Source organism: Myxocyprinus asiaticus, chromosome 16 (genome assembly GCF_019703515.2).
Source record: "Myxocyprinus asiaticus isolate MX2 ecotype Aquarium Trade chromosome 16, UBuf_Myxa_2, whole genome shotgun sequence".
In the NCBI taxonomy this organism is placed as follows: Eukaryota; Metazoa; Chordata; class Actinopteri; order Cypriniformes; family Catostomidae; genus Myxocyprinus; species Myxocyprinus asiaticus.
In genome coordinates, this window is record NC_059359.1 from 41,237,707 (window position 1) to 41,264,556 (window position 26,850).

Genomic DNA, 26,850 nt, shown 5'->3' on the forward strand with positions numbered 1-26,850 from the left:
AATAAGTGCCCAACATAGATGAGAACTCCTTCAATACTGTTTAAAAAGCATCCCAGGGTGATACCTCAAGAAGTTGGTTGAGAAAATGTCAAGAGTACATGTCTGCAAATTCTAGGCAAAGGGTGAGTACTTTGAAGATGCTAAAATATAACACAGTTTTGATTTATTTTGGATTTTGTTTAGTCACAACATAATTCCCATAGTTCCATTTATGTTATTCCATAGTTTTGATCACTTTACTATTATTTTAAAATGTGAGAAAAAAAAAATGATAATAAAGAATGAGTAATTGTTTCAAAACTTTTGACCAGTAGTGTATGTGTGTGTGTGTGTGTGTATATATATATATATATATATATATATATATATATATATATATATATATATATATATAATTTTTTTTTTTAATATTTAAAGATAACTATGTATAATTATTTCATCCTTATATATTTAATTTTTGTTATGAGGGGCTCTCTCAACATATATTTGTATATGCGATTAATTAATTGGGACACCATGTAATTAATTTGATTAAAAAAAAAATTTGCGATTGACAGCCCTAATATATTATATATATATATATTATTTTTAATTTTTTTTTAACTATTCAATTAAGTTTTAATGATGATTACGGGAGGAATATGTCACAATATACAGTGCATCGCACCCTTCTGCTTATGGGGCTGCATAGCCGCAGACCAGTCAGAGTGCCCATGATAACCCGTCCACCGTCTAAAACGAATACAATGCGCACGTGAGCATCTGAACTGGACCTTGGAGCAGTGGAAGAAGGTCGCCTTGTCCAATATGTCCCTTTCTTTTTTTTTTTTTAACATTACATGGACGGCCGTGTACACCGTTTACCTGGGAGGAGTGATGGCACCAGGATGCATTGTGGGAAGACGACAAGCTGGTGTAGGGAGTGTGATGTTCTGGGCAATGTTCTGCTGGGAAACCCTGGGTCCGGCCATTCATGTGGACGTCAATTTGACATGTGCCACCTACCTAAACATCGTTGCAGACCAGGTACACCCCTTCATGGTAATGGTATTCCCTGATGGCAGTGGCCTCTTTCAGCAGGATAATGCGCCCTGCCATACTGTGCACATTGTTCAGGAATGGTTTGAGGAACATGATGAAGAGTTCAAGGTGTTGCCCTGGCCCCCAAATTCCCAAATTGCTGATCCACGGCAGCTCCACCTCGCAACTAACAGGACTTGAAGGATCTGCTGCTAATGTCTTGGTGCCAGATACCACAGGACAAATTCAGAGGTCTGTAGAGTCCATGCCTCGATGGGTCGGCATTGTTTTGGCGGCACACAGAGGACCAACAGCATATTAGGCAGGTAGTCATCATGTTTTGGCTCATCAGTGTAAATCTAAGTCTGCATATGATTGCATCACATCTTGCTGGTAACAAGTGACTGAAGAGAATGGCCATAATTAGGCTACATTAAAAATCATTCCCTCTGAATAAAACTAAAGGTAAAAATGGAGAAAAGTGGTTTTGGTCCATCCCTAATAATAACATTTAGAATTTAATTATTCCAAGCAGTCTAATCATCATTTTCGGTTTTATAGAGTAAAAATGAACATATATAGAGCATCCTGTACATACGAGAGCATATTTAACACATAATATTATTATCATCATCATAAGGGTAAATTTGCAACATACACAGACGCTAAAAAGTAGACAAGCACAGAAGAGAAACTTCTTGTTCAAGCACCATTTCTGAGGTTGTCCTGAATTATTAGGACTGCATGCCCTTTGCTTTGTACGGTAACGTATACAGCCACAAATATTTGGAATTATAATAGAAAAATACAGTGAACCTGAGAGTTGCCTTCACAATGCATGTAAAACCACAAATTGCTCCTTGGAAATAAAGCGAACTAAACTCAGAGCAGCTCCTGAGATGGTCGGCGGTCATTTGAGCGTTCAGCTTCACATATTCAACACTATACTTGCAAACTGTTTCCAGACGACTGACAGAGAAGAATGAAAACTCTTCATATAAGCATCATGTGTTCGTTTGTTCAAAGGCGAGTCTGTGTGTCTAAATACATTTTTTGTCGTATATGTCACTCCGAGACGTCTTACAGGTCGCCCGCCACAGTGACGGACAGATGACCACAATTACCCGCAGCGGCACTAAATGATCCCACATTTGGCATGTGTTGGAGGCATATTTCATACCCTGCTATATAGAGTTTTAGTAATAGCTTTCATCTGCCCATGGGACACCCTGCTCTCTAGGTCAGATTAAAAGTTTGGTGCAGCTGAATGAGTATGGAGCTTTATCTTTGGTGCAACCTGCTCAAGAGGCCCCATTCACTTCCATTGTAAGTGCCTCATTGGAACCCAGATGTGTGCTTAAGAAAAGGAGGAACAAGTCGAAATTATTATTATTATTATTATTATTATTACGTGTGTGGTAATCAATACTATGCCACACTGAGCTTAACTTAACTATTGAACCTGGAATCTTCAATAATATAGCTTCAATGTCCAAACACTTTTTTGGCCACTCTATGTATTGCAAAACAGATCAATAAGGCAACAAGAGCCTTCATAAGCAAAATTTTAAAGGGAACCTCTTAAGACATCATATATTGCATAACAAAACATAATTAAGACAGATGCAAGTTCAAAACAGGTGATCACGTGCAAATATGTCGTCTTGGGCCTCTATGGCTGACTGCTCAATCACAAACTGCTACAAGTGTCAGACCAATTACTATTGAGAAAAAAACAAAAAAACAGTCCTTATTTACGCAAGACACAAACCAAACCATTACAAATGTGTCCAGTTTTGATTACGAGCTTGTGTTATTCGAACAGCTGAGCTAACAGCAGCTCAGGCTAACTAGACCAACTGTTCATAATAGTCAAAACCACCACGAATCACACGTTAAACAGTATAACAGTGTCGATTATTCGGTTTTCATACGATACCTGAATTAGTTGATGTCATATCCGACAGGTAAAAGTGTTAGATCAACAAAACAACTTTCACAGCTCCCTGACCCCAATGTTTGTTTGCTCTTGCACTGCTCTTTAATTCTCTTCAAGTCTCCTAAAAGTACTTAAAACCAAATGTCATGACTTTAAAACGCGAGTCATTTCGGCCGCCGTCCCAGACGGAGAGGTTTGCAGATGTTTAATGGTTGTTTTTCGTTGACTTTTTCCCCCCAGTTTAAAACCCTCCTCTGATCCAAGATGGCGCCTGTAGTTTCCAGTAAGCAGCAGAAGCGCGTCAGAGCAGGAAACTAGAGACGCCACACAGGCGAGCCGCGCCACTCTACATTCAGAGCCATTATCAGCCTTACTGCACCAAATGAACACTAGAGGGCGCTCAGAGTCATCTGTGGATTAATCGAGCATTCTAATGTTCATTTCTGTCTTGATACATGTATATTTTATTTTGTTATCATTGCTGGCATCTTGAATACTATAAACTACTATGGTAAATTATTTTCTCCGTCACAGAAGAGGAAAATTGATGTGTTGAAGCAGCAGAATCAGTGGTTAAAATATATGGTATACAGAATATGCAATGTATAGAAAATACAATAAAAATATTCAACATACAGAAATACACTAGACTTAGTAATACACTCTGAAACGTACAAGCTTTAATAGAGATGTCCTTATTTTATAAATATTCATTGTATGGGGCCTGAGAAGCTAAGCGAGTAAAGACGCTGACTACCACACCTGGAGTTCGCCAGTTTGAATCCCAAAGCGTGCTGAGTGACTCCAGCCAGGTCTCCTAAGCAACCAAATTGGCCCAGTTGCTAGGGAGGATAGAGTCACACGGGGTACCCTCCTCGTGGTCGCTATAATGTTGTTCGCTCTCGGTGGGGTGCGTGGTGAGTTGAGCATGGATGCCGCGGAGAATAGCGTGAAGTCTCCACACACGCTAGGTCTCTGTGGTAACACGCTCAACAAGTCACATGATAAAATGTGTGGATTGACGGTCTAATACGCGGAGGCAACTGAGATTTGTCACTACACCACCACGAGGATTTAGAGCGCACTGGGAACTGGCATTCCAATTTGGGGAGAAAAAGGGGAGAAATATTCTTTTAATAATTTTGTATTTTAAATATAATGTGATACTGGCCCATTATATGTGACGTTTTTCAAGTGTTGAACTTCTTGGCCAGCAAGTTGGCTAAATATCCTGAAATTATAAACAAGCAACCAATTGGAATTGTTCCTGGTAGTCACGTGACTCGGCGCGGAAGTGACTGTCGAGTGGCATTCTTCCATTCATTGAAAATGTCTTTGCTGTAAACTTAGTCAACTGTGAATGTTTGATTCTTGAGAATCTCTTAGTTTAGTGACTGACCCATAACAAACTGAGTACATCCACCCATCCATAGACAGCTCTTACAAGACAAATATCGTTTTTATTAGATATAAATAACAAAATAGTTATTATAATATATAGGGAACAGCTAGAGCTTTCACACTTTTTACTCCAGCGAATAGCCTCTAAGAATCAGAATCAGAATGAGCTTTATTGTCAAAGAATTTGTCTTGGTGACAGAAGCTTCCAGTGCACAAACAAGACAACAACAAGACAGAGACAACAAAAAAAATATAATAAAAATAAAAAGCGAATATATATATATATATATATATATATATATATGTACCTATGTTCAAATACAAATCTGTTACATAAAGGTGCAAGGGAATGTATGGCAGAGGAGGTAGGATATGTTGGATAAATATAAATAAGGGTAGGTTTACTGTACTTTAAAGCCTTGGCAACAGAAAGCAAATGTTTCCACCATTATTACACAGGAAAAAAGATACAGTTCATTTAAAGGTGCAATTAGTAACTTTTTCCCCTCATTTTATAAATTACTTGTAATTTTGAAACAAATGATTAAACCATGAGCACTCACATGAGATGAAGACTCTTATCAGTCATATCAGTAACCTTATAAAAGCTGTTTTAATCAACATGAAGAGGGTCTCCTTCTTTGTGGCAGCCATATTAGGATCACATGACCAGCCAAATACTTCTTGCTTAATATCAGTAACTGACTGAGAATAATGAATTTCTACAATGGCATCAGCCACTTAAAACTTCTGCATAATTTCTGTAAAATTTGAACAGTAAAACAATTATAAAACACTAAGCAATTCATAAAAATGTAAAAGGTAGCTTCCATAAATATAAAACCATCATTTTGGCCTTCAGAAAATGTATTTAAAGTTATAACATATAAAATGTGATAACTTGGTCCAATAAAAATGTGACAAACACATCAGGTGTGACTCCCATTCAGTATTTTATTGTTAACATTCTCCATAATAATATCATCATCATAGTAAAACACAGGCAAATACAAAACAAAGATAACACTGTGTCTGAGTTGAAAAATGGGAGGAATGATGAAATCAAAGGAGTGATTATTTTAGAGAAGGCTTAAGACAGCTACTCAGGAAATAAAAGATCATGACAAAAGGACTCTTGGAAATTAAAGGTTTTTCAAATACCCCTGGCCCACCGAACAATATACCCACAGCATTTGTAAGAAAACATCAGACTTTATGAGGGAAATGAACTATATGCTCTCTTGGACTAATATTAAAAAGCTGAAACTCCTGGAAACACTAGTCTAGCCCCAGGACTGGAAACAGTTTATTAATGAGAACAGCATGAATTTACTGTTAAAAAAGGTCTTAAGATGTGATAAAACAGGCTTTTGGTGAGAAGAATGAAGGATAGTGTCATAACATCAATTTCAGGGAAAAAAAGAGAATATATATATATACATTTCAAGTTTTGGTTCTCCAAAGCAGCAGATACTTAATTTTTTAGATTCTCGATCAATGTTCTTTAATTCTATAATGTCCTTGTTACTAACATTACTCTGGCCAGATCATAATTACCAGATGACAATTTGTTGAAATGTAAAATGCAAAGATAATTTTATGATCTAGCTTGTTATGTTTTAAACATTTCATGATTCCTCCCACAATAAGTCTCATGAAAAACCAGCAGTGATATTCAGGACCTTGAATGTGAACCCATGGGTAAACAAAAGCTCACTGCATTTCTGATTACCACAGAGAATAAATAACATTCTGAAACTTCTAAATCATCTAGTTCAAACTACATCAACACAACATCCCACAAGTTTACACAACCATTCTATCTTTGGCTTGTGGCTTTAAAATGTTCCGAAACCGAATAAATGAAATCTATGTAAAAACGAACATGCTACAACTGGCCAATACGTATTTACACAGTGTTAGGAACTCTGGTGTAGATTTAGGCAACGCCCACACCAATAAATTTTAGTTTGAAAACGCATTAATTTCACACTAGAATGGGGTTTTCCACCACCGAAAACAGGGCGTTTCGACTGCACACTCTGGAAATGGTTGTTTTTCATTTAGAAACTGAAAATGTTTGAGTTTTCAAACTTCAGCAGGTTAGTGTGGACGTGGCATTACTCTTGGTTTAAAATCAAATGGATAATAGGAATCGCTTGCAACATACTCTGCGTATATATGTGAACGCTATTAGCTATGCAAGTTCTATTGCACGCAAAAGTGTCAGTACGCAATTTATTGTGCAATGTAAGTATGCGATGCATTCTCTGTGTTGACACAAGGGGCGCTATAATAGCGTTAGCGTATACTGTCTTTCTCTATTGTCAGTTTCATCTGTTATGGTGGAGCAACAGTTTGAAAGGAATCTTTTCGAACAAGTTGGTTAAAGCAGAGACTATTTAGCAGAGACGGGCAGTGCCATTTCTGACCACCCGTCTTTAAGAGTGCTCTCATCATTTGTGATCTCGTTGGTCCTGGGGAGGGCGGCTTACACGTAAAGAACACAATTTATGATTTCAAGTGTTGTCATATTTTACTGATGATTTGAAATATGTCCTTTGATCGTAATCTTGACCAAACTTTTTGGAGATTTCGGTCTTTCCCCATTCAAGTAGATAGGAGCTGCACTGTCATGACTGGAAATAGCCTCCTGAGAGCGTTCCAAACATGACCAACAGTGGACTGACTTGCTTGAAAAACTGAACATTTGGTATAAAGATGTACCTCATTTTTGGCTGTAAAACAAAATAAAAAAATTCTACAGTGTAAAATAAAAAACATGTAAATGCAGATTCATATGCTTTGGAAAAGATGCAGTGGCTTGCCAGTTTTTTAAATAAAAAAACAAGGAAAGCAAAGGATTAATAAAGCAAACAATGGCAAAGAAAGGCATGTGTTGACCAAAATCTCAATAGAGGCAACATTAATCCCTGTTTCTCCCCCAAAGAGAGGAATGACTTCAGAGGTTCACACGTTTGACTGATGTGTCAGACTGTTATTGTATGTGGCATGTGCGTGTTTTGTCACTAGTGTACACAGCAATTTTTTGCTCATGAAAACTGGAATCAATCCTGTTTCTTCCTGGCTCTTCTTTCATGTTCAGCTTGAGGAGAAGAAATATCACTTCGGGTTTCGCTCATTTTTATATATTTTTTTACTTTCTCCTCTTTAAATGTTCTTTTAAGCTCCTCTCTTCTCAGGAAATCACTCTGTTTTAGAGTGATTGTTGTTATATGCAGCGTGACCATTCTGAATTGCTCCGTTTTTCTTTATTTCTCCATTTTTCATCTCATCATCCTCCTCTGTGGACTCATCCGTCTCCTCTTTATCAGACCTTTCGTCCTCTACTGACGACTATTGAGAAAGAACGACAGAGTGTTGAGTTTAAGAAACACAGGAGAGAATCATTATTCAGAAATATTCACAAGACGAAAAGGAAAAGTATATAAAGAGAAAGAGAGAGTAATACATAAAACAGAGAATCAAAACATACACAGTAAAACTGTTATCTCATTTAGAGCTGTTCTGTCACAACATCAATTTGTAGGCCGGAAGGAATATTGAAATGGGTTTTTAGACTAGCAGTTTCTGATTTATTTGTAAAATGGGCTCTGTGGTAAACAGAGTCTGATCTCCTGAAAATTATGTGACTATGGCGATATTTTTGCCAAATTACATCACGTGGGTCCTTTCAAGTATCGCAGCAGTTCCAAGGTGAAATATCCACTGAATGGTGCTAAAAGCTAATTATATTTTCTTCCAATCAGATCAGATTTTTAAGGCAAATGCTCTATCGAGTTTTAAATCAACAAAACCTACCTCCCTAATCTAAACCTTAAACCTAAACCTTACCGATAGTGTCATAGAGCAAATGTAAATGAAGAACGCAAATGCTGAAGCAACCACGTCTTTCTGTTGTGCTTTTGTGGTGCTGGACACTTTCAGCTCACTCTTGTCCACTTGCATGTTCTGCAGGACTCGTACATTGGTTTGCATCGCAAGTACAGCAGCTGAGCTACCACACAATTTGATTGCACCTAAACAAGCCTTTAAATGTAGTTGGATATGTAATGCAAACATTAAATTGAGTTGAGTTGTAAACAAAGGTTCGGGAGGAGCTTTCAAGCTAGTAACGTCAATGCAAGCACATTTCAGCAGCTGCTTGCCCTAACTCCTTTGATGATTCTTCTGGCATCCCTCCACCATCTCATGTCTCTATTAGACCAGGTTGGGTAAACATTACTTGAAAAGACATAAAATAACTATTTTGTTCTACAGTACACCATAAATTACACACAATCTTACCTCAAAAGTTCCTTTTTTAACACTGTTTTTTTTTTTTTTCAAAGTATGCTGTTGCTGAATAAGGACAAATATGGTAGACCAATTCATCAAGGTCGTAAATTCACATCCATCTGGTAACTGTAGTGTTAATTTAGCAACATTTTAGCAATGTACATTTTAAATAAAAACACAGCAGCTTCAAAAGTCACAGCTGAGGTATGACTGTATGTAAATGATGTTGTAAAGCAAAACAAGAAGGTCTTTTCAAGTAATGTTAAACACAGACCTTATTTTACTCCCCATTAGAAATTCTCCAGGGAACCCATGATTTGAAAATGCGAATTGGGAATTAGGACTACAAACCGAACAGCTCTGTTAAGGAAAACTCTTGTGTGAATGTTAATATAAAATAACCCTGTCACACAGACATACATTGCTGGTGAGGAAGCGGAGGGCCATGCGTATAATCAGTGCGGCCCAGAAGATGTGCAGACACTGCAGCACCAGCAGAAGCCCATTAAAGAAGTAATATCCAAAAAATGGAGTGTACAGAGTTACGGGATACACCCATGTACAATACATGATCCTGCGAGTGAGTGAGAGAGAGAGAGAAAGAAAGAGGAGGGAGGGAGAGAGAGAGATTACAGTAAATTATATTACACATATATAATAAAATATTACATAAAATATATAAATATCCTTAAAAATATTTCAGGAATTGTGTAAGATTATAAAACCTGTTTTCAGACAATATATCAATATAGTATTTCAAAAGGAAATATGTCAACACAGGAAAAAAATCTGCTCTCAATTTCATGGTGCCTTTGAGAGATTAATACTAAATGAAGAAGGAAAGGCATGTTTGGCGACAGCATGACATGTGAGATGTGATGTGATCTGATCAGATTTGATGTGATGTGATCAGATGTGATGTCATCTGATCAGATGAGACGAGATGTTATGTGCTGTGCTGTGCTGTGCTGTGATCTGATCAGATAAGATATGAAGAGATCTAATGAGAAGTGATGAGATGAGATGTCATCTGATCAGATGAGATGTGATCTGATCAGATGAGATGTTATGTGATGGTATGTGATGTAATGAGATGTGATGTGATGAGATGAAATGTGATCTGATCTGATAAGGTGAGATGAGATGTTATGTGCTATGATCTGATCTGATCAGTTTAGATGAGATGTGATGAGATCTACTGAGGTGAGGTGAGATGTGATCTGATCTGATGAGATAAGATGAGATGTTATGTTATGTGCTGTGATCTGATCAGATCAGATAAGATGTGATTAGATTTAATGAGATGTGATAAGATGAGATGTCATCTGATCATATGAGATGAAATTAGATGTGATGTGATATGATCTGATCAGATGTGATAAGATGCGATGAGATGTGATAAAGGAATGTGATGATGGGATGGGAGTTATGTGATGAGGTGATGAGAAGTGATGAGACTGTGTGCTGAGATGTGATGAAATGTGATCTGATGAGATGTACTGCATTGTGATGTGATGTGTTCTAATGAGATGAGATGTGATCTGATCAAATAAGGTGAGATGAGATGTGATGTAATCTGATCTGTTCAGATCAGATCAGATGAGATGTGATGGGATGTGATGTAATGAGGTGAGATGTGATGTGATCAGATGAGATGAGATGTGCTGTGCTGTGATCTGATGATATGATTTGAGATGAGATGAGATGAAATGTGATGTGATGAGATGTGACGAGATGAGATGTGATGCGGTGAGATGAGATGTGATCTGATAAGATGTGATAAGATGAGACGTGATGATGTGATGAAATGTGATGCAATAATGTGATGGTGTGATGTGTACCAGAAAGGGAAGATGATGAGGCGTGTGATGACGAAGATTGCAGCAAACAAGATGAATATGTAATTACATGTGTTCTTCCATCTTGCGTAGTTAAACATCTTAGCTGACTGAAAGAGAGAGAGAGAGAGAGAGAGAGAGAGAGAAAGAGGAAAATATGAAAAGGATTAGGGGGTAATTGATGGATACAGAAGAGAAAGAGAAGGAAATGAGTGTCAGAAAATTTTGTACACAAGCAGGCATCTCTTCTACTGGTCTATGTTTGTCATGAGCTCCTATCATCTCAGGCTGCTTCCGAATGTTCATAATATGCATACATTTTTAAGATTAGGATTATATGTTCTAAACAGTATGCCAAAAGAGCCTAGATGGTATGCATTTGTGCATGCATTAAGGGCTAATAAGCTACACCACCCTTAAGATACACCCCACTAACACACCAACATCTACACTCACTTAACACTTTATAAGGAACACCTGTATACCTACTTATTTATGCGATTATCTAATCAGCCAATCCTGCGGCAGCAGTGCAATGCAAAAGTCACGCAGATACTGGTCAGGAGCTACAGTTAATTTTCACATCAACCATCAGAATGAGGGAAAAATGTGATTTCAGTGATTTTGACCGTGGCATGATTGTTGTTGCCAGGCGGGCTGGTATGAGTATTTCTGTATCTTCTGATCTCCTGGGATTTTCACACACAACAGTCACTAGAATTTACTCAGAATGGAGCCAAAGGAGTTGACGGATGCAGGCGAAGTGGTTAGATGCGCATTAGTGAGCTCCTCTGACCAGCTTTATTATTCGTCGAAAATCCTTAATTAATTTCCCTCGTTGAAAGATTTTTTAGTCTGCTATTTAATCAGAAAGTCAATATTGTTTATGGCATAACACAATTCACGTCGAAAAGGACATAAAACACAACCAATTGACAACACTCCTGAATCTACCGACATCGATACGCTAGTAAGCATGGCTGAAGATATTGAAGGTGAAATATCGTTACAAACTCTTTGGAAGGAGATCAAAGCCAGTAAAGAGGAAATCAGTAAACAAATTGACAAGATGACCAATGACATCCAGACTAAATTGAGCCGTATTGAAACCTGTATGTCAACATTATCTGAACAAATGGTCGAGGTGGAAGCTAGGGTAAACGCCACGGGGGATGATTTTAGAGACACTCATTTGACAGTTAATTGCTTGGAGAAGGATGTCTCCTACCTTAAAAATAAAGTGCAAGACATGGAGAACAGAAGCAGGAGATCTAACATCCGTATTGTTAACTTGCCGGAGAAATCCGAGGGAGGCAACATGGTTTCATTTCTGGAACACATTATCCCTGAGATTCTAGGCCCCGAAAACTTTCCGTCTCCTCCGATAATTGAGAGGGCGCACAGAACGGGCAATATATCGTCGGACAGAACTACTCATAGGATAATTGTGGCAAAATTCCTGAACTTCAGAGAGAAGCAGAAAATCCTTCAACTTCGCGAGACAACGTAAGGAGGTATACTTTGACAACCGCCGCATTCATTTCTTCCCTGATTTTAGCGTGGAGCTTCAGAATGCTTGGAAAGCTTACACGGAGGTGAAGCGAATGTTGAGAGATCGGGAAATCGGGTACTCCTTCATATACTCCTCCAAGCTTCGGATCCTGCACATGGGAAAAGCAAAGATCTTCTACACTCCATATGAAGAGCTTTATTGATTCCCACAGCAAGGACACAGATGCTGTTGCTCCTGAATGAGAACTGAGATAAATTTATCTTATATCCTTTGTATAAAGGTAATATTTCGAGTTAAGATTATATATCTTAATTTTTCTCTTTTATCCCTTTTTGACAAAAGGCCATAACAAGAAACATCACGAAACAATGTTGCTAGGTTGCAGTTTGCTGGTGTTGATTGTTCTTCTAGTTATAGGTAATAATACTTGAATAGTTAATTTTTCAGCTTCTAGCACTCTAATAAGCATAATGGCCATAGAACAGATTAATATCTGACTGTCACTCACTTTTTTCTTATTTTATTCAATTTAATGGGGAGCTTATGATATACCTTGTAAATGAATATATGGCTGGCCAACTATACGTTTGGTAGTAAGGTTATTAATAAGGCTGGCTAATTTGCCTTTTTTTATTTTGGTTTTTCTCTTTTTCCTTTTCTTTAAAGTTAAAAATTTTAATTAGGGCAATTTTTCTTTTTGTAATTTTTTATATTTCACGCAACAGGATGTACCTTTTACAATTATACCATGTAAGGATAGCAGTACTTTTTTATGTGTGCAGTGTTGATCTCCTCTCTGTAACTTTCAGGCTTATGCCGAATGGCTAGTATTTTGAATTGTGTATCATGGAATGTTAGGGGGTTATATAATCCAGTTAAAGGAAAGAAGGTGCTTTCATATTTGAGAAGAGTTACTACTGATATAGCTTTTATTCAGGAGACTCACCTTACAGATCAGGAGCATAGAAAACTCAGAAGAGAATGGGTAGGCCAGGTCTATTACTCATCATTCTCATCCAGTGGTCAAGGTATAGCATTGCTAATTCATAAAAAGTTACAATTTAACCTGATTACTACACACACTGATAATACTGGGAAATATGTAATTGTTGAATGCGAGTTGAACCAGGAACACATAACTTCGGTAAACGTATATGGACTAAACCATGACGATCCTATATTTTTTAGCAAATTATTATTACGACTAGCTACAATTGAGGGCAGCTGTATTATTGGAGGTGACTTTAATTTTGTATTAGATCCTTGTAAGGATAAGTCCTCAAAGAAATCTTTTAAGTCAAAATCAGCAACTGTTCTGAGTCAAGGAATGACTGATTTGTGGCTGCATGATGTATGGCAGGATCTTTATCCAAATAAAATTGACTACTCCTTTTATTCAAATGTACACACTGTTTATTCAAGAATAGATTTATTTTTAGCATCGCAGTCAATAGCTTATCAAGTGAAGGACTGCAGTTACCTTCCCGCTTCCATCTCTGATCACAACCCTGTTAAGCTTATGTGGGAACCAACAACAGCTTTACCCTATTCCAAAAATTGGAGATTTAGAACTTACATGCTAAAAGATCCAGAATTTACTCAGTTTATGACCACTCAAATTCAAATATTTCTTGAGGCTAATGCCAACTCAGCCTCACATTCAAACATATGGGAGGCGCTTAAAGCATTCATGAGAGGACATATTCTTTCATACGGGGCATATAAATAAAAGAAAAGAGAGCTGTTTTAACAAAATTAGAAAAAGAAATAAGATAATTGGAATTAGAACATTCATTGACTAATAAAGATGAATGTTTGACTCAACTTATTCAAAAACGGGTTTTATACAATAATTTGTGCACCCAGAAGGTTGAGTTTATCATGGCAAGGAAAAAATATCATTACTACGAATTTGGAGATAAGACTAGCAGACTATTGTCATGGCAAATTAAAAAGAAGAATCAGATAGACATATTCACTCCATACAATCGAATGATGGAAGACATATAATAGAGCCTAAGGAAATTAATATTTTATTCAAGGATTTTTATGAACCTTTATACAAAACTGATAACAGCAAGGAAAAGGTTGGTGCTAAAATTGTTTAGAGCAAAATACAACTACCTAAAATTGATGATGAAGATAATGTACTATTGAATTCAGACATAACTGAGAATGAGGTACTTGGAGCCATTAATGCTTTAGAAAATAACAAGGCCCCAGGGCCAGACGGCTTTCCAATTGAGTATTTTAAGGCGTTTTCAAATATGTTATTAACTCCACTAACAAACATGATTAAAGAATCATTTGAGAGAGGTTCACTTCCACACTCTCTGGAGCTGGCAACAATAATATTACTTCCTAAGCCAGGGAAGGGTAGGCGTAAATATGGATCTTATAGGCCATTAAGTCTCCTTAATGCTGATTATAAAGTTTTGACCAAATTGCTTGCCCTAAGACTAGAAACTATTATACCCAAAATAATACACCCAGATCAGATGGGATTTGTTAAGAATAAACAAGGCTCCGATGACATTAGAAGACTTTTACATATAATTGATATTGCTCAGAAGCAGAAATTATCTACGTTTATTCTGTCTATGGATGCTGAAAAGGCTTTTGTCAGAACCGGGCCTACTTTTCTTTTTGCAACCCTAGAAGCCATGGATTTAAGTTCATTGGATATTTAAAAAATATTTTTAACTCCCCTAAAGCACAAATATTCACCAGTGGTGTTATGTCAAGCACTTTCACACTGTCTAGAGGTTGTAGACAAGGCTGTCCAATATCCCCCTTATTCTTTGCCCTGGCTATTGAACCTCTCGCTATTGCAATAAGGTCCCACACTGTAATAAAGGGAATTCAATTTGAATTAGAACACAAATTATCCCTTAATGCTGATGACCTGTTAATATACCTGACCAATCCACAATCTTCTATCCCCCACTTACTGCATGTATTTAAGGAATATAGTATAATCTCTGGCTATAAATTGAATTATGACAAGAGCAAAGCCCACCCTATTAATATACCAGATGATTTAAAACATATAGTTAAACCATTAAAACTGTGCCCCAGTGGTTTTAAGTATTTAGGTATTCACATTGGTTTAACACATGATGATATATTCCAAATAAATTACTCCATACTTCTGGACAGAGTAAAAGATGATATGCATAAATGGAAAGAATTCCCCTTATCACTAATTGGTAGAATCAACGTTATAAAAATGAACATTTTACCTAAATATATGTATACATTTCAGTGTCTCCCTTGAACATTCCCATGTCTTAGTTTAAGGAACTAAATAAGGTGCTTTCTTGTTTTTGTGGAAAGGTAAAAACCCTAGAGTAAAACATCTTAAACTCCAAACACCATATAATAAAGGTGGACTGAATCTTCCAAATTGTAGACATTATTATTTAGCTTCACAACTTCACCCTATATGGGTCTGGTTGAATCCTGATGAGACTGATACTAGCTGGACAGTAATAGAACAGTGGGAGATGAATTCCATCCCACAAAAGGTCATTCCTTTTTTGGAGTCCAAAAGAAGTTTATCTAAATTCACAGAAAATCCGATAATACTTCATACATTCTCCGCTTGGGTGGAATCACATCAACTAGGCCTACTTGGTCTTAGTATTACTCCACTTAGACACTCCCCCCTTTTGGAAAACCCCGTTACACCTGCAGGTATTGCTGATAGTATCCTAAAAGCATGGGCAAGTAAAGGTATAAAGACGCTAAAGGACTTGTATACTAACGATTCTTTAATGAGCTTTGAGTTGCTATCCCAGACATATAAAATTCCAAAACATAATTTCTTCAAATATTTGCAAGTCAGACACTGGGTGAAAGAGATCACTCCCCAGACATTCCCTAACATTCCAAAACTATCACCTCTTGAAAATGTTCTGTTTAACAAGAGGTATTGCTTCTGTAGGATACAGCATATCTGTTAATAACAGATAATTTTAAGCCATTCGACAACGTAGTCTTGAGACAAAGGTGGGAGGGAGATCTTGACTGTACATATGACCCTGTAGAGTGGGAACGTGTTATCAGGGTTTCTGCAGGTTCGAAGGAATGAAATGTAAGACTTTTTAAGACTTTTTAAGGCCAAATAAAAGAAAAATTTAAGACCACTTTCGCAATAATAATAATATATATATGTTTTTTTAATAATTAATTAGCTGGTAAATACAAAATGACTGAGACTACTTGGATGTCTCTGGACATGTTTTTTATATTTTATTGTGCATTTATGTGTTTTCTTTTCTAAATGAATTCATTAAGAATGCACATAGCCTAAAGTATGTAGCCTATATTGTGACCCTTCTCTTTAGTCACTTGCTTTCCAGCAAGACGTGACGCAACAGACCAATGCTTTGGCAATGTCACTGCTTATGTCAAACACCATGCATAAAAAGTAAACTTTTATTGGATTACGTTGTTGAAAAAATGATTCCGAGGGCTCTAGATGACTGCTGTGGCTTCAAGATCATCAACAGAGCTGACTGGACTGAGATAATTTCAACTCACAACTTTGCAGCATAAATTTATAGTGAACATGATTACATGTTTGTTATTAACTCATTTTATTATAGTAATTGTATCGCTAAGAATATATTTGTATTTATTATGGTTTTGTATCATACTTTCGTTTAATCCGCTAATCTGTCAAATCTAACACAACAGTCAGCGGGCATTCTGCCACCACTTACTGCGCATGCGCTGACATTTTTGTAAACAAGAGGATTGGTCTACAGACCTTATGTTTGATTTTTAATGGGAATGGAAATGAAGCTGTGAAGGATAGACTTACCATCTCTTCAATGGTATGCACGGTATAAATCTGTAAAAAGCTCCAATATCCCATCTGATTTTCCACAACTCATGTTGTCTGGAGTTTTTTGTCCTTGAAAAGATATTTTTCCAATGTTTTGTCTGCGGAATGATCCAAAAACACTTTAAACTGCAGTGCAGCCCACCGAAGAGACTGTACGTCTATCCCTCACAGCCTCGTTGTCATTCTCGTCAAAAATGTTATATGGCGCTGCTGTGAATAAGGTCTAGCATGTGCTGAACAACATTTATACATTTTTTCTTGGCAGATACCTTTACCGAATTCTTTAACAGGTAGTTAAAGGGCAGTTCATTTAAAAATTACATTTCTGTCATCACTGGTCACCATTCACTGTCACTGCATCTTGTTTTTCATTCAATGAAAGTGAATGGTGACTGAAACTCCCTAATATCTCCTTTTGATATCCACTGAAATAAGAAAGTCATACAGGTTTGCAACAGCATGAAGGTAAGTGATGACAATTTTCATTTTTGTGTGAAATATCTCGTCAGTCACCTTTAAAATGGACGTTTAAAGTTGACAATATGTACTGAAAATGTTAACGGATTAAATTATGAAAGAGAACTGTGCTGCATAATTAGTTATGATGTATATTGAAAACAGATTGTATACTAAATATTAAATATAGATAATATATTTTCATATTATGTATATTATTAATATTATAATTTATATAATTATATTATTATTGTTTTGTATATTATTACAAAAAAATTTAAATTGATTCAAATGGCAGAGAAAATACCTGTATATGTCAGATGGAGCTCAAGAGAGGAGGAGATGAGAGATATAACAGGTGTAGCTCTGCAGCTGAGTAGTTCTGTTAGCTTTACAATTATTGTCAAAGGTGATTTAAAATAAGGAAGCACAATGATTTGAAAGGCATCAAAAAGACCGCTCCAACCTCGCGCGCTTGCAAATTGTATCGTTGACCGCTTTGTCGATTATAAGCAGGAGCAACAATATAAGCGCATCACTCGCTTACAGAGACGCAGAATAACGCCATTTGCATTTCTGATTAACGGCTTTATGAAGGTTTATACATGTGTAACATCGTAAGTTCAGTAAAAATGTGCTTCCCTGCGCGCGCTCACACTAAACTCAAGTGTCAGCTGCTAAATGCACGAGAGAGAGAGAGAGAGAGATGATTTTGACTCGCGCAGTTTCTGCGTTTTAAGCATCTCCTCTATTCACACCCCAAAATTTAAGACCTCAGCAAACGAAATTTAAGACTTCTTGTAATTTAAGATATTTAAGACTTTTTATGGCCTTTAATTTTAAAAAGTACATTTAAGACTTTTTAAGGACCCGTGGTAACCCTGGTTATGGAAAGAATGCAGACTATGTTAATATCTACCAAACATAGACAAGTCCAATTTAATATTCTGCATCGAACATATTATACTCCTCAAAAACTTCACCTGATATATACTGTTATTTCTTCAAAATGTCAAAGATGTAAAACATCTGAAGGCAATTTACTCCATATGCTTTGGAATTGCCCTGTTTTAAATGACTTTTGGAAATATATAATTGATGTATCTTCAAAGGTTATAGATATTCCCATTAGTAATGATCCTAGAATTTGGGTATTAGGGGAAACTGATTTATTATTTGTCTATCATCATAAAAAGTATTTCACCCTTTTGGTTGGAATTACAGGGAAAAAATGTATATTAACGAACTGGAAGTCGACTCATCCTCCATCAAGAAGACAGTCGATTAATGAACTCATCTCATATTGCACCCCTGAGAAAATTCTTTTCAATGTTAGAAAAACACCAAAGACTTTTGAAAAAATGTGGGGCTCTTTTCTGGACTGTTTAAACTCTCTCATTGCAAATTAATTGCAATGACATTCCTTATTCTTAGACCATATACTAATGATTAGTACAGATAATAACATAAAAATGAGCTGTTGCATTTCTTTTTTGCGGATGGGCTACAACAGCAGAAGACCATGTCGGGTACTTTATTAGGACCATAGTGTTCCTAATAAAGTGCTCAGTAGCTGCGTTTCCACTATCGGGCTATATGAGGGCATGCTAGTGTGTGCCAGGGCCAGTTGCATTCCCACTGTCACGGGGCTTCATTGTGCCTCCTCTGGGCTTTCTCAATGGCCTTTGGCCCACCGATTACCCTTGGGCCAAACAAGACCAACCGAGGTTTGAGGCGGGTTCAATGTCAAAGGTGGAGTTTCGCCAAACTTCCCAGGTTGTGTACCCAGCGGGGAAAAAATACATTAAATAATGCCGGCACAGTACAAATTCGTCACAACGCACAATGCACAAAGCGGTGCCCAAAGAAATTACTTTCATGGTTTGGTTGAACTTTCATAGATGGTGTGCTGGGACATTGTCCCGCTGTTAGTGGAGAGACCCCTCAGGACACCATGGCAGTAACAGTCAGTGAGTTGTCAATGCTAACTTATCTTACTGTTTACATTCAATATAAACTCGATATTCTAGATAACTAGATAACATGATACCTCAGCTTGAGCTTCCCTCTTGCTTTGCACAGCGGCGTATTAAGGACAGGTTTTTGGGCAACGCTGCTGAGTTATTGTCCAGATGGTGGGAACGCGGATCAATTTAGGTCTTGCGGCTTGAGGTCCGAGGCTATTGGCCCTGGCTGGCCAGTTGATAGCCCTGGCTCGCACTGGCCTTATAGTGGAAAAGCCGCTAGTGAGTGTATACTGCAGGGGTCGTCAACCTTTTTAACATAGAGTGCCATTTTTTATTTTCCTGGTCAATGCTGGCATGTGTGCCATAGGTTGCCGACCCCTGGTATACTGTATTATTCCACACTGCTGACAGTGGACAACATAAAAGTCACATTAACGTCCTCTGTCTCCACTAGTACACCCACTGATCTTCACTTTTCTTACCTAATATTTGTTACAGAGCCAAACAAACTGTTTTATAAATGTATTAGTATATAAGAAATGTGTTTATGTGGTTTATCTTACCTCTAGTAAATAGTCTGCAGAATCATGCACAAACATGATCAGTGTTCCAGCTCTGATGTAATTCACACACCAGGAGAAACTGATCAGTGTGATGGTAGCCACGTGATGAACGATCTGCTCTTTGAAGTCCTGAGGTAGAGAGTTTGGTTACTCCTAAATCTAATATCATTATACAATATCTGCAGTCAACAACAACATAATGAGGATTTTCTAAACAAATACTGATATAGTGACTATTTGCAATTCATTCATTTAATTAATCATCATATTGTGTAATTCATTTGATTACATTTTTTAATCGATTGACAGCCCTAGTTGATACTATGCTTTATTTTACACACACAATTGGATGGAATGGTCATGTTTTGCATACGTGGTCAGAGCTAGGCTATTTTATTCCAATTTACAGTCCAGTGTTCTTAACAAAGAGCATTTTAACTTTTTACTTTTTACTGAAAGCACATGAAAAAATTACATTATAAATGCCTGTCATCAACCCCACCATAAAAACAAAACAGCCTGAAATGATTCAAAACATCAGCTGCTGCTTTGAATATTGTACTTCTCAGTAAATTTAATTTTGTGTGTTTGACTAAAATGATATATGAAGATGCAAAAATGAGGTTTAATGTGTAAAACAATGATGGAATGCCAGATGGACAGCAGGATGATGGAATAACTTACTTTACGCTTGACATCTGAAGCCACACTGAACAGAAGGGAAAAGTAGAAACCCAGTTCCAGCATGTAGTACCAGTACTGAGATGGTAACAGTGTCTAAATGAGACAGAGAGAGATAGTCTGCCTTAAACCTTTTTAAGCAATAAGTGGTTTGAAAACATGAGGTTTATGATGTTTATCCGACTCTTAACTGCTCATAAGCAGACTTTAATGTATTTACTTGACTGCAAATTCGATTAGATGCAAATCACATCACTTTAGCTCAGTTGTAATTTAAGAGTTCCTATTAAAGCTATTGGTTATGTAAATGCTTAGTACTTATTTGCCAAGTGTGAAGTACTGTATGTGGTCCATGTGCATTTCAAATTGTTGTATGTTGTCTGTGTTAGATTGTATTTACTGGTGATGGCAAGGTACCCTTGAAAAATTAAAACTCTATTGCCTCTATGGCTATGTTTTTTTTTTAGTTTTTTTTTAAACAAATATACATATCACACCAAAAAGTGTGCATACCATACACAAAAACTGTACACACAAAGAAAATGAGTGAACTGTTTTTCAGAACAACCGTTTAAAAAGCAAAAAACTATTGTGATATTTGCAGATGAAATGCACTTGATATCATCTTTACCGTCATTTTTTTCTCCACCTCTAACATCTGCTATGTTTGGTCAAGACGATGTCACATGGACTATATTGGGTAGTTTTTAAATCCTAAAATGATAAATGGAACACCCTATGGTATCATGGACTTTAAGGACACACACAAATGAGGGCCATGAGACCGCAATTCCAATCTACTCTATGTGGTGATGAAAGACTACAGGAGTTTGTTGTTTTGTGTTGTTATCAGTAAAAACTCACCAGAGTGGGGAACCCTTTCCACATTTCCTTTAAATCATACAACCAGGGTTTCTAGAGGGGGGGGGGGGGGGTATACATATGAAATGATTGTGAGGAGTCAGCACAGGAAATAAGATTACAGTATGAAAACTGGGGGAAACTGCAAATGGCAAATGACTTACATCAATTAGTGCACCAAGACCACCGATGAAGGCGAGAAGATAAAAGGTGAATCTCCAACTACAAAAGAAAACACACACACAGTGACATTAGCCATTTTGTTAAAGGCTCAGATGCTTTGTAAAAGAATTTAATAGGCTAATAGTGGAAACATTTCAGTCAACTTTCATATACTATTATTTAATCTCACACATTAGCAGCTAAGACTTAGCACACAAAAATTGGTCCAAGCTAATAGGACTTCAGAAAAGACCTTATTTACAGCAGCGGCATCTTTGATTGACGGGAATGACAACGAGGTTGTGAGGGATAGACGTACAGTCTATTCAATGGGTTGTACATTTGTTTAAAGTGTTTTTGGATTGTTCCGTTGATGAAACATTGAATTTTTTTTACTTTCCATTACTTTTCCTGGGAGTTTATAATAGCTTTATACAGTGCATGTCATTGAAGAGACAGTAATTCTATACCTCACACCCTCGTTTTCATTCCCGTCAAAAATCAAAGGTGCTACTGTGAAAAAGTTTTATGTCCATTTATATGGAGCTAGAACAATGATTAAAGTATTTGAATCTGAATTTTGCTCATTTGAATACTTGACACATGACATTTAACAAAATGTATGATTTTGTGGCATATATTCTTTAATTAACAACCATATTTTTAAACAGCAGATTTTTTGTTTTGAATTTTTTTGGAGGTGGAATTAGCTGTAAATTTTCATATTTTAAAATTACAGGTTGGTATATCAAGAAAAAATGTAGAAATACAAATACAAATCTCCCAAATAAGGATCTCAGAACTTCAGATCATAGGCCAAAGGTCAAGCTTCCGTGTTACACAGGGTAAAGTAGAAGTTATCAGAATTGTCAAATTTAGCATTTTGGCCAATCACAGAGCTACCAGAATTGCCTAGTGCAGTCCAATGTAGGGTTAGGATTAGACAGCTCCAGAGAATGGACTACTTGCACTGAGCCACACTGTCATGACGTACTTCCACTTTGAAATAACATTTCCAGTTATCTGGGTTTACAATGTGTCGTAGTTGCCTAGTTCCCGAAACTTAAGTATTTGGAAGACGATTTTGAAGTATGTATATTTTCAGAGACAGGAGAAGAAATATTCGGAACATTACTGTAAACATTGTCTTTAAAATTCAGTGAAAGAAGAGTTTTTAAAGCGCTAATTTAGCCTAAGTTGATCTGAGAAAGTAATGGCTGGTTAAAACTCCAAGCACATTTTCATATCTATTTTGTGTCATTGTTTTATTGATAAGTATCTTGATATATGTTGAAGTGTAAATGCATAAGTAGAAGAGCTGCCAAAGATAATGAGTTATAACTAGTGCTGTCAGTCGCTAAAAAGTCGAGAGTAATCGCATAATGTTTTGTAGTTAATCACGATTAATCACAGATTTGGAAAGTGCTGTAATTTGACACTATATATACTTCTTTTCCTGTCAAAATGCATTTATTTCCATCTTAGGAAAAAAAAAAAACTAAATGTAGCAATATAATGCTTTATTAACATTTTCTAAACAAAGCCTTCCACAATCTAAAGAAAAAATGCACTAAAATATTACCAATTTGACATTAAACAATAAATGTTTCCCAAAGTCTAAGTGGGAGTTTGACTAATTGAAAAAACTAGTCCCCACTTAGGTTACATATTTATTGCAATGGGCACTAAATCTCTTAAACTCAAATCCTCCACAATATTAATCTGCTGGCAGACTGTGGCTATCCGTTTTGTTACAGCAATCATGAAGCGTGTTTATGGTTCGCGTCAAGGAGTCAGCGCCAGCGCCAACCGTCACTTTGAACTCCACATGAAAAGCGCTTGCAGAAAAAAACATCTCATTCAGCGTTTTGGTGATAGTTAAGACTTGACGTTCTTCTGTGGTAATTAAAATACACCTTACACAGGCCGAAAAATACTTGATATCTGTCACAAGTCCCATCTGGGCTTGTTTTGTACATCAAACAGCATTAAGAGCTCCTTTCGCCATAATTTTATCATGGAAGGACGGTTGTGTGAGTGTGTGCATAGATTCTTTTATTTACTGAGATAACGACCTCCGTGGCTTTATCATAGGAGAGAGCGTAACTGTCAACTAGCCTGTTACGACAGTACTACCCATAGAATGTCAATGGGAGCGATTTGTTATTTTATGCTAAGCTTGTAGGATCACCTTGGTAGAAGTGCTCTGGTGTGTGTGTGTGTGTGTGTGTGTGTGTGTGTGTGCGCGGTGAAGTGTGCGTCAGTGTAACGACTCCGGCCAGACACATTACACAGGTTCCGCCCTTAAAACCAGTGTTTATGCTGGTTTATGCTGTATTAACGGTAAATGTGTTAATCACGATTAAGAAAAATTTACACGTTAAACTTTTAAAATTATCCGCATGTGATCATTCTGACAGCTCTAGTTATATCATTTGAGATTGATTAAATATGTGCTGTAAAATATATTTCAGTGCAGTAAATGCATGTATTCAATTTGACATTCTGTTCTGAGTGTTTTTTAAAGCTTGGTCAGAGTAAGAGAACAGATAATTTATTAAAAAATCAATCCATCTGGGACATTTGACCAAAGTAAATTCATTTGCAATTGTTGTATGGTGGAATTTATCGTTAATGAGACGGTGTTAATGTTAATACCAAGAACATGATTTATTAATTAATCAACTGACAGCCCTAAAAGGTAAAAAATAATCTGCCTTCCCATAAGTAAATCTCTACATGTAGGTGTGCTGAATGCTGTAACCAAAAAAACGAAGTAGAATGTGGAAGCAGTTCTGCAAGTAGTCATTTCTGATAGCTCTGTGATTAGCCAAAAAGCATGACATTTGGCCTAGTTTGTTAATAACAAAATTCTGATTCAAATACTTTAGTCATTGTTTAAGCTACATACCTGTGAAGATGTCTAAGTGTGTTTGTACCTGGCCTCACGAAACTTCTTAAGAACATTAGGTCTGTCTTGGTTTCTCCGTCGTCTAAACCAGCGCTGGACTTGTCTTTCTATCCAACCCGTCTGCTTGCACAGTTTCTCTACTGAACTCTGCAGATAGCAAGCAAAACCAAACATCTGATGTCTCAGATCAACAGAGGCAATCATATTTACTTAAGTGGTTGTTTAGTTTAGTGATTTAGTAGTGTTGTCTTGTATAATAGTGAAATGTGTTTGCAGTTTATGCACCTGTGTGGGGTTTTTAGATGTGTTGCAGTAGTAGGACTCCAGTGTTTGGTTGTGTGTAACTCGCCGTCTGACAGTTTCCTTAACGCCCAGTAATGAGGCTAGTGGTGTAGCAACAACCCTAAACATACAAACAGAGACATCGAGAGACTGTACAACATCACTATCACCAGATATGTCGTGTTTTTAGAATGTGTTGGTTTTGACGTCAAAATGTAAACATATATGTGCACAACACATACATTACTAATATTTACACTCTGAATAAGCCGGCAGAGCACCAGTAAAGTTATTTACATCCAGATTGAAAATGAAAATGTACGTGTGCCAATCGAGTTTTGCTTAAACAGTTACCCCGAAGTCTTTTTTCTGATGCCTTCACTGACACACATGTATATCTGTGTATCCATTCATAGTCATAGTCTATACCATTTGTGTATAATTTTAGCCCATTTATTGCACTTTCTTTTACAAGCAGGGGCGTAGATTCCTGTTTTTTGGACTATGTGTTTGCCCTATAGATTTTGGATGGATTGACCCTGGATTCATTTATGATTAGGAACTTAATACTATGGCTTTGTTCCAAAACCCATTGAACTGTATCACTATCTACTGCCTACATAGGCAGCTGCCCTTTAAGGCCTGTTTAATACACACTTTGTCTGTGGGGCAGGAATGGCGATGCTGCGTGGCTTTAACGACAAGTGTGCGTATAGCTTTCACACTGACAGCAATTCTACTGCATTACAGAGCTGCAGCTCTTTACAGAAAAAATTAAGTGATTTCTGGGTTACTACATTTGAGCATTTCCATTAATAAGGGAAATAACTTTTGGGAGTGGGCAATTGAGAATTATTACTTGATCTTCATAAAAGGCAGAAGGAGGATCACATTTAAATTTAAATGTCTGACAAGGAACAGAACCTAAACCTCAAATGGCAGAATCTGAACAGCTTAATCGTAGAAATGAAGGTGTGATTTTGACCAAAAAAAAAAAACCTAGACCTTGTAAAAGCTTTGAACCCACCTCTCAAAGATCTGTCGAATCACAAGAAACATGAGGGCGATTGGCAGTACCACCCACAAATCCCGAGCCTTTGCATAGACCCGCCCATCATGGTCTTCCAGGTCTGCCCATCCCAAACCTTCTGGGAACCAGAGACGCTCCTGCCACAACACTTCACTCAACCCCTCCAACATATTGCTAAAGACAAAGAGAGAGCAAGTTGAGAGAGCTGCAAACTTCTGGCAAACATATGTGGCGAATCACAAGTTAATTTGCATGAGAAAATAATGAGTGGCAAATTTGTAGCAAGTTGTGGCTAGTTTGCCAGAACTCTAGATTTTTTGTAAGGGCATTAAAAATAGCAGTGAGGTTCAGCAATTAATTTGGAATAAGCTTGTAGTAAAATCTTGCATAAAAAACTATGATGTATATTAATCATGGGACAAAATGGTGAACATGTGAAGATGATAGAACCATTTGCAAATCAAAGATTTGGATGTTTTATTCCAACCTTTAAGAATGAAGTGAGAACAGCACTCAGAGCAGACATTACCATCAAAACCAACACGGTTTTGAGACTTTACATTAATTCATAGATATTTATTCTTTCAAGGAATGTTTTGGGTTTAATATAAGTTAAACTTTATTAACAGTGTTTGTGGCATAATGTTGATTACCACAGAAAATAATTTCGACTCATCCCTGTTTTTCTAAAGAAAACAATCATGCTCAGTAAGGCACATGCAATGAAAGTAAATAGGTCCAATGCAAAAACACTGAATACACAGTGTTTCAAAAGTACAGCCACAATACTTCAACTTAATACATGTTAACATGACTCTAGTTTGATAAAATTGTTTAATAACCATATCTGTGTAAAGTTATCCAATTTTCCAACATTGCTGTCATGACATAGCCTAATGCTGCCTTCATATGCTATCGGAATTATCCTACTTCCCACTTCTGAAGTGGTAATTACGAGTACGTCGCGTTCAAGTCCTTTGTTGTCAGAAAGAAAAGGAAACATGGATGACGCCAGGTTCATTCATACATATTTTTTGTAGAACCTTTATTTGGACACCATGATACGTATTTCTCA

General features: G+C 36.9%; 2 protein-coding genes across 9 annotated transcripts in view; both read right to left on the reverse strand.

Moving 5' to 3' along the window:
- Window positions 1-5,017, reverse strand: part of LOC127454380 (aryl hydrocarbon receptor nuclear translocator-like) — a 41,000-nt gene extending 35,983 nt beyond the window's left edge. For 4 of the 7 annotated variants that reach the window (XM_051721548.1, XM_051721547.1, XM_051721555.1 and 1 more), the window contains exon 1: window positions 2,960-3,224. In XM_051721548.1, coding sequence (XP_051577508.1) covers window positions 2,960-2,978 — 19 coding nt within the window. In that variant the 5' untranslated portion in view covers window positions 2,979-3,224. Of the gene's footprint in view, window positions 1-2,668; window positions 2,742-2,959; window positions 3,225-4,923 lie in introns of those variants that run through there. The other 3 variants (XM_051721550.1, XM_051721549.1, XM_051721551.1) reach the window with 3 other exon arrangements.
- Window positions 5,018-5,289: 272 nt separating this feature from the next.
- Window positions 5,290-26,850, reverse strand: part of LOC127454406 (ceramide synthase 2-like) — a 33,593-nt gene continuing 12,032 nt past the window's right edge. The window contains exons 2-11 of one of the 2 annotated variants that reach the window (XM_051721592.1): window positions 25,773-25,949; window positions 24,749-24,866; window positions 24,492-24,610; window positions 21,555-21,612; window positions 21,394-21,444; window positions 20,533-20,625; window positions 19,849-19,977; window positions 10,501-10,607; window positions 9,080-9,233; window positions 5,290-7,717 (exon numbers count right to left, since the gene is read on the reverse strand). In XM_051721592.1, coding sequence (XP_051577552.1) covers window positions 7,568-7,717; window positions 9,080-9,233; window positions 10,501-10,607; window positions 19,849-19,977; window positions 20,533-20,625; window positions 21,394-21,444; window positions 21,555-21,612; window positions 24,492-24,610; window positions 24,749-24,866; window positions 25,773-25,945 — 1,152 coding nt within the window. In that variant the 5' untranslated portion in view covers window positions 25,946-25,949 and the 3' untranslated portion in view covers window positions 5,290-7,567. The remainder of the gene's footprint in view (window positions 7,718-9,079; window positions 9,234-10,500; window positions 10,608-19,848; window positions 19,978-20,532; window positions 20,626-21,393; window positions 21,445-21,554; window positions 21,613-24,491; window positions 24,611-24,748; window positions 24,867-25,772; window positions 25,950-26,850) is intronic. The other variant, XM_051721593.1, reaches the window with a different exon arrangement.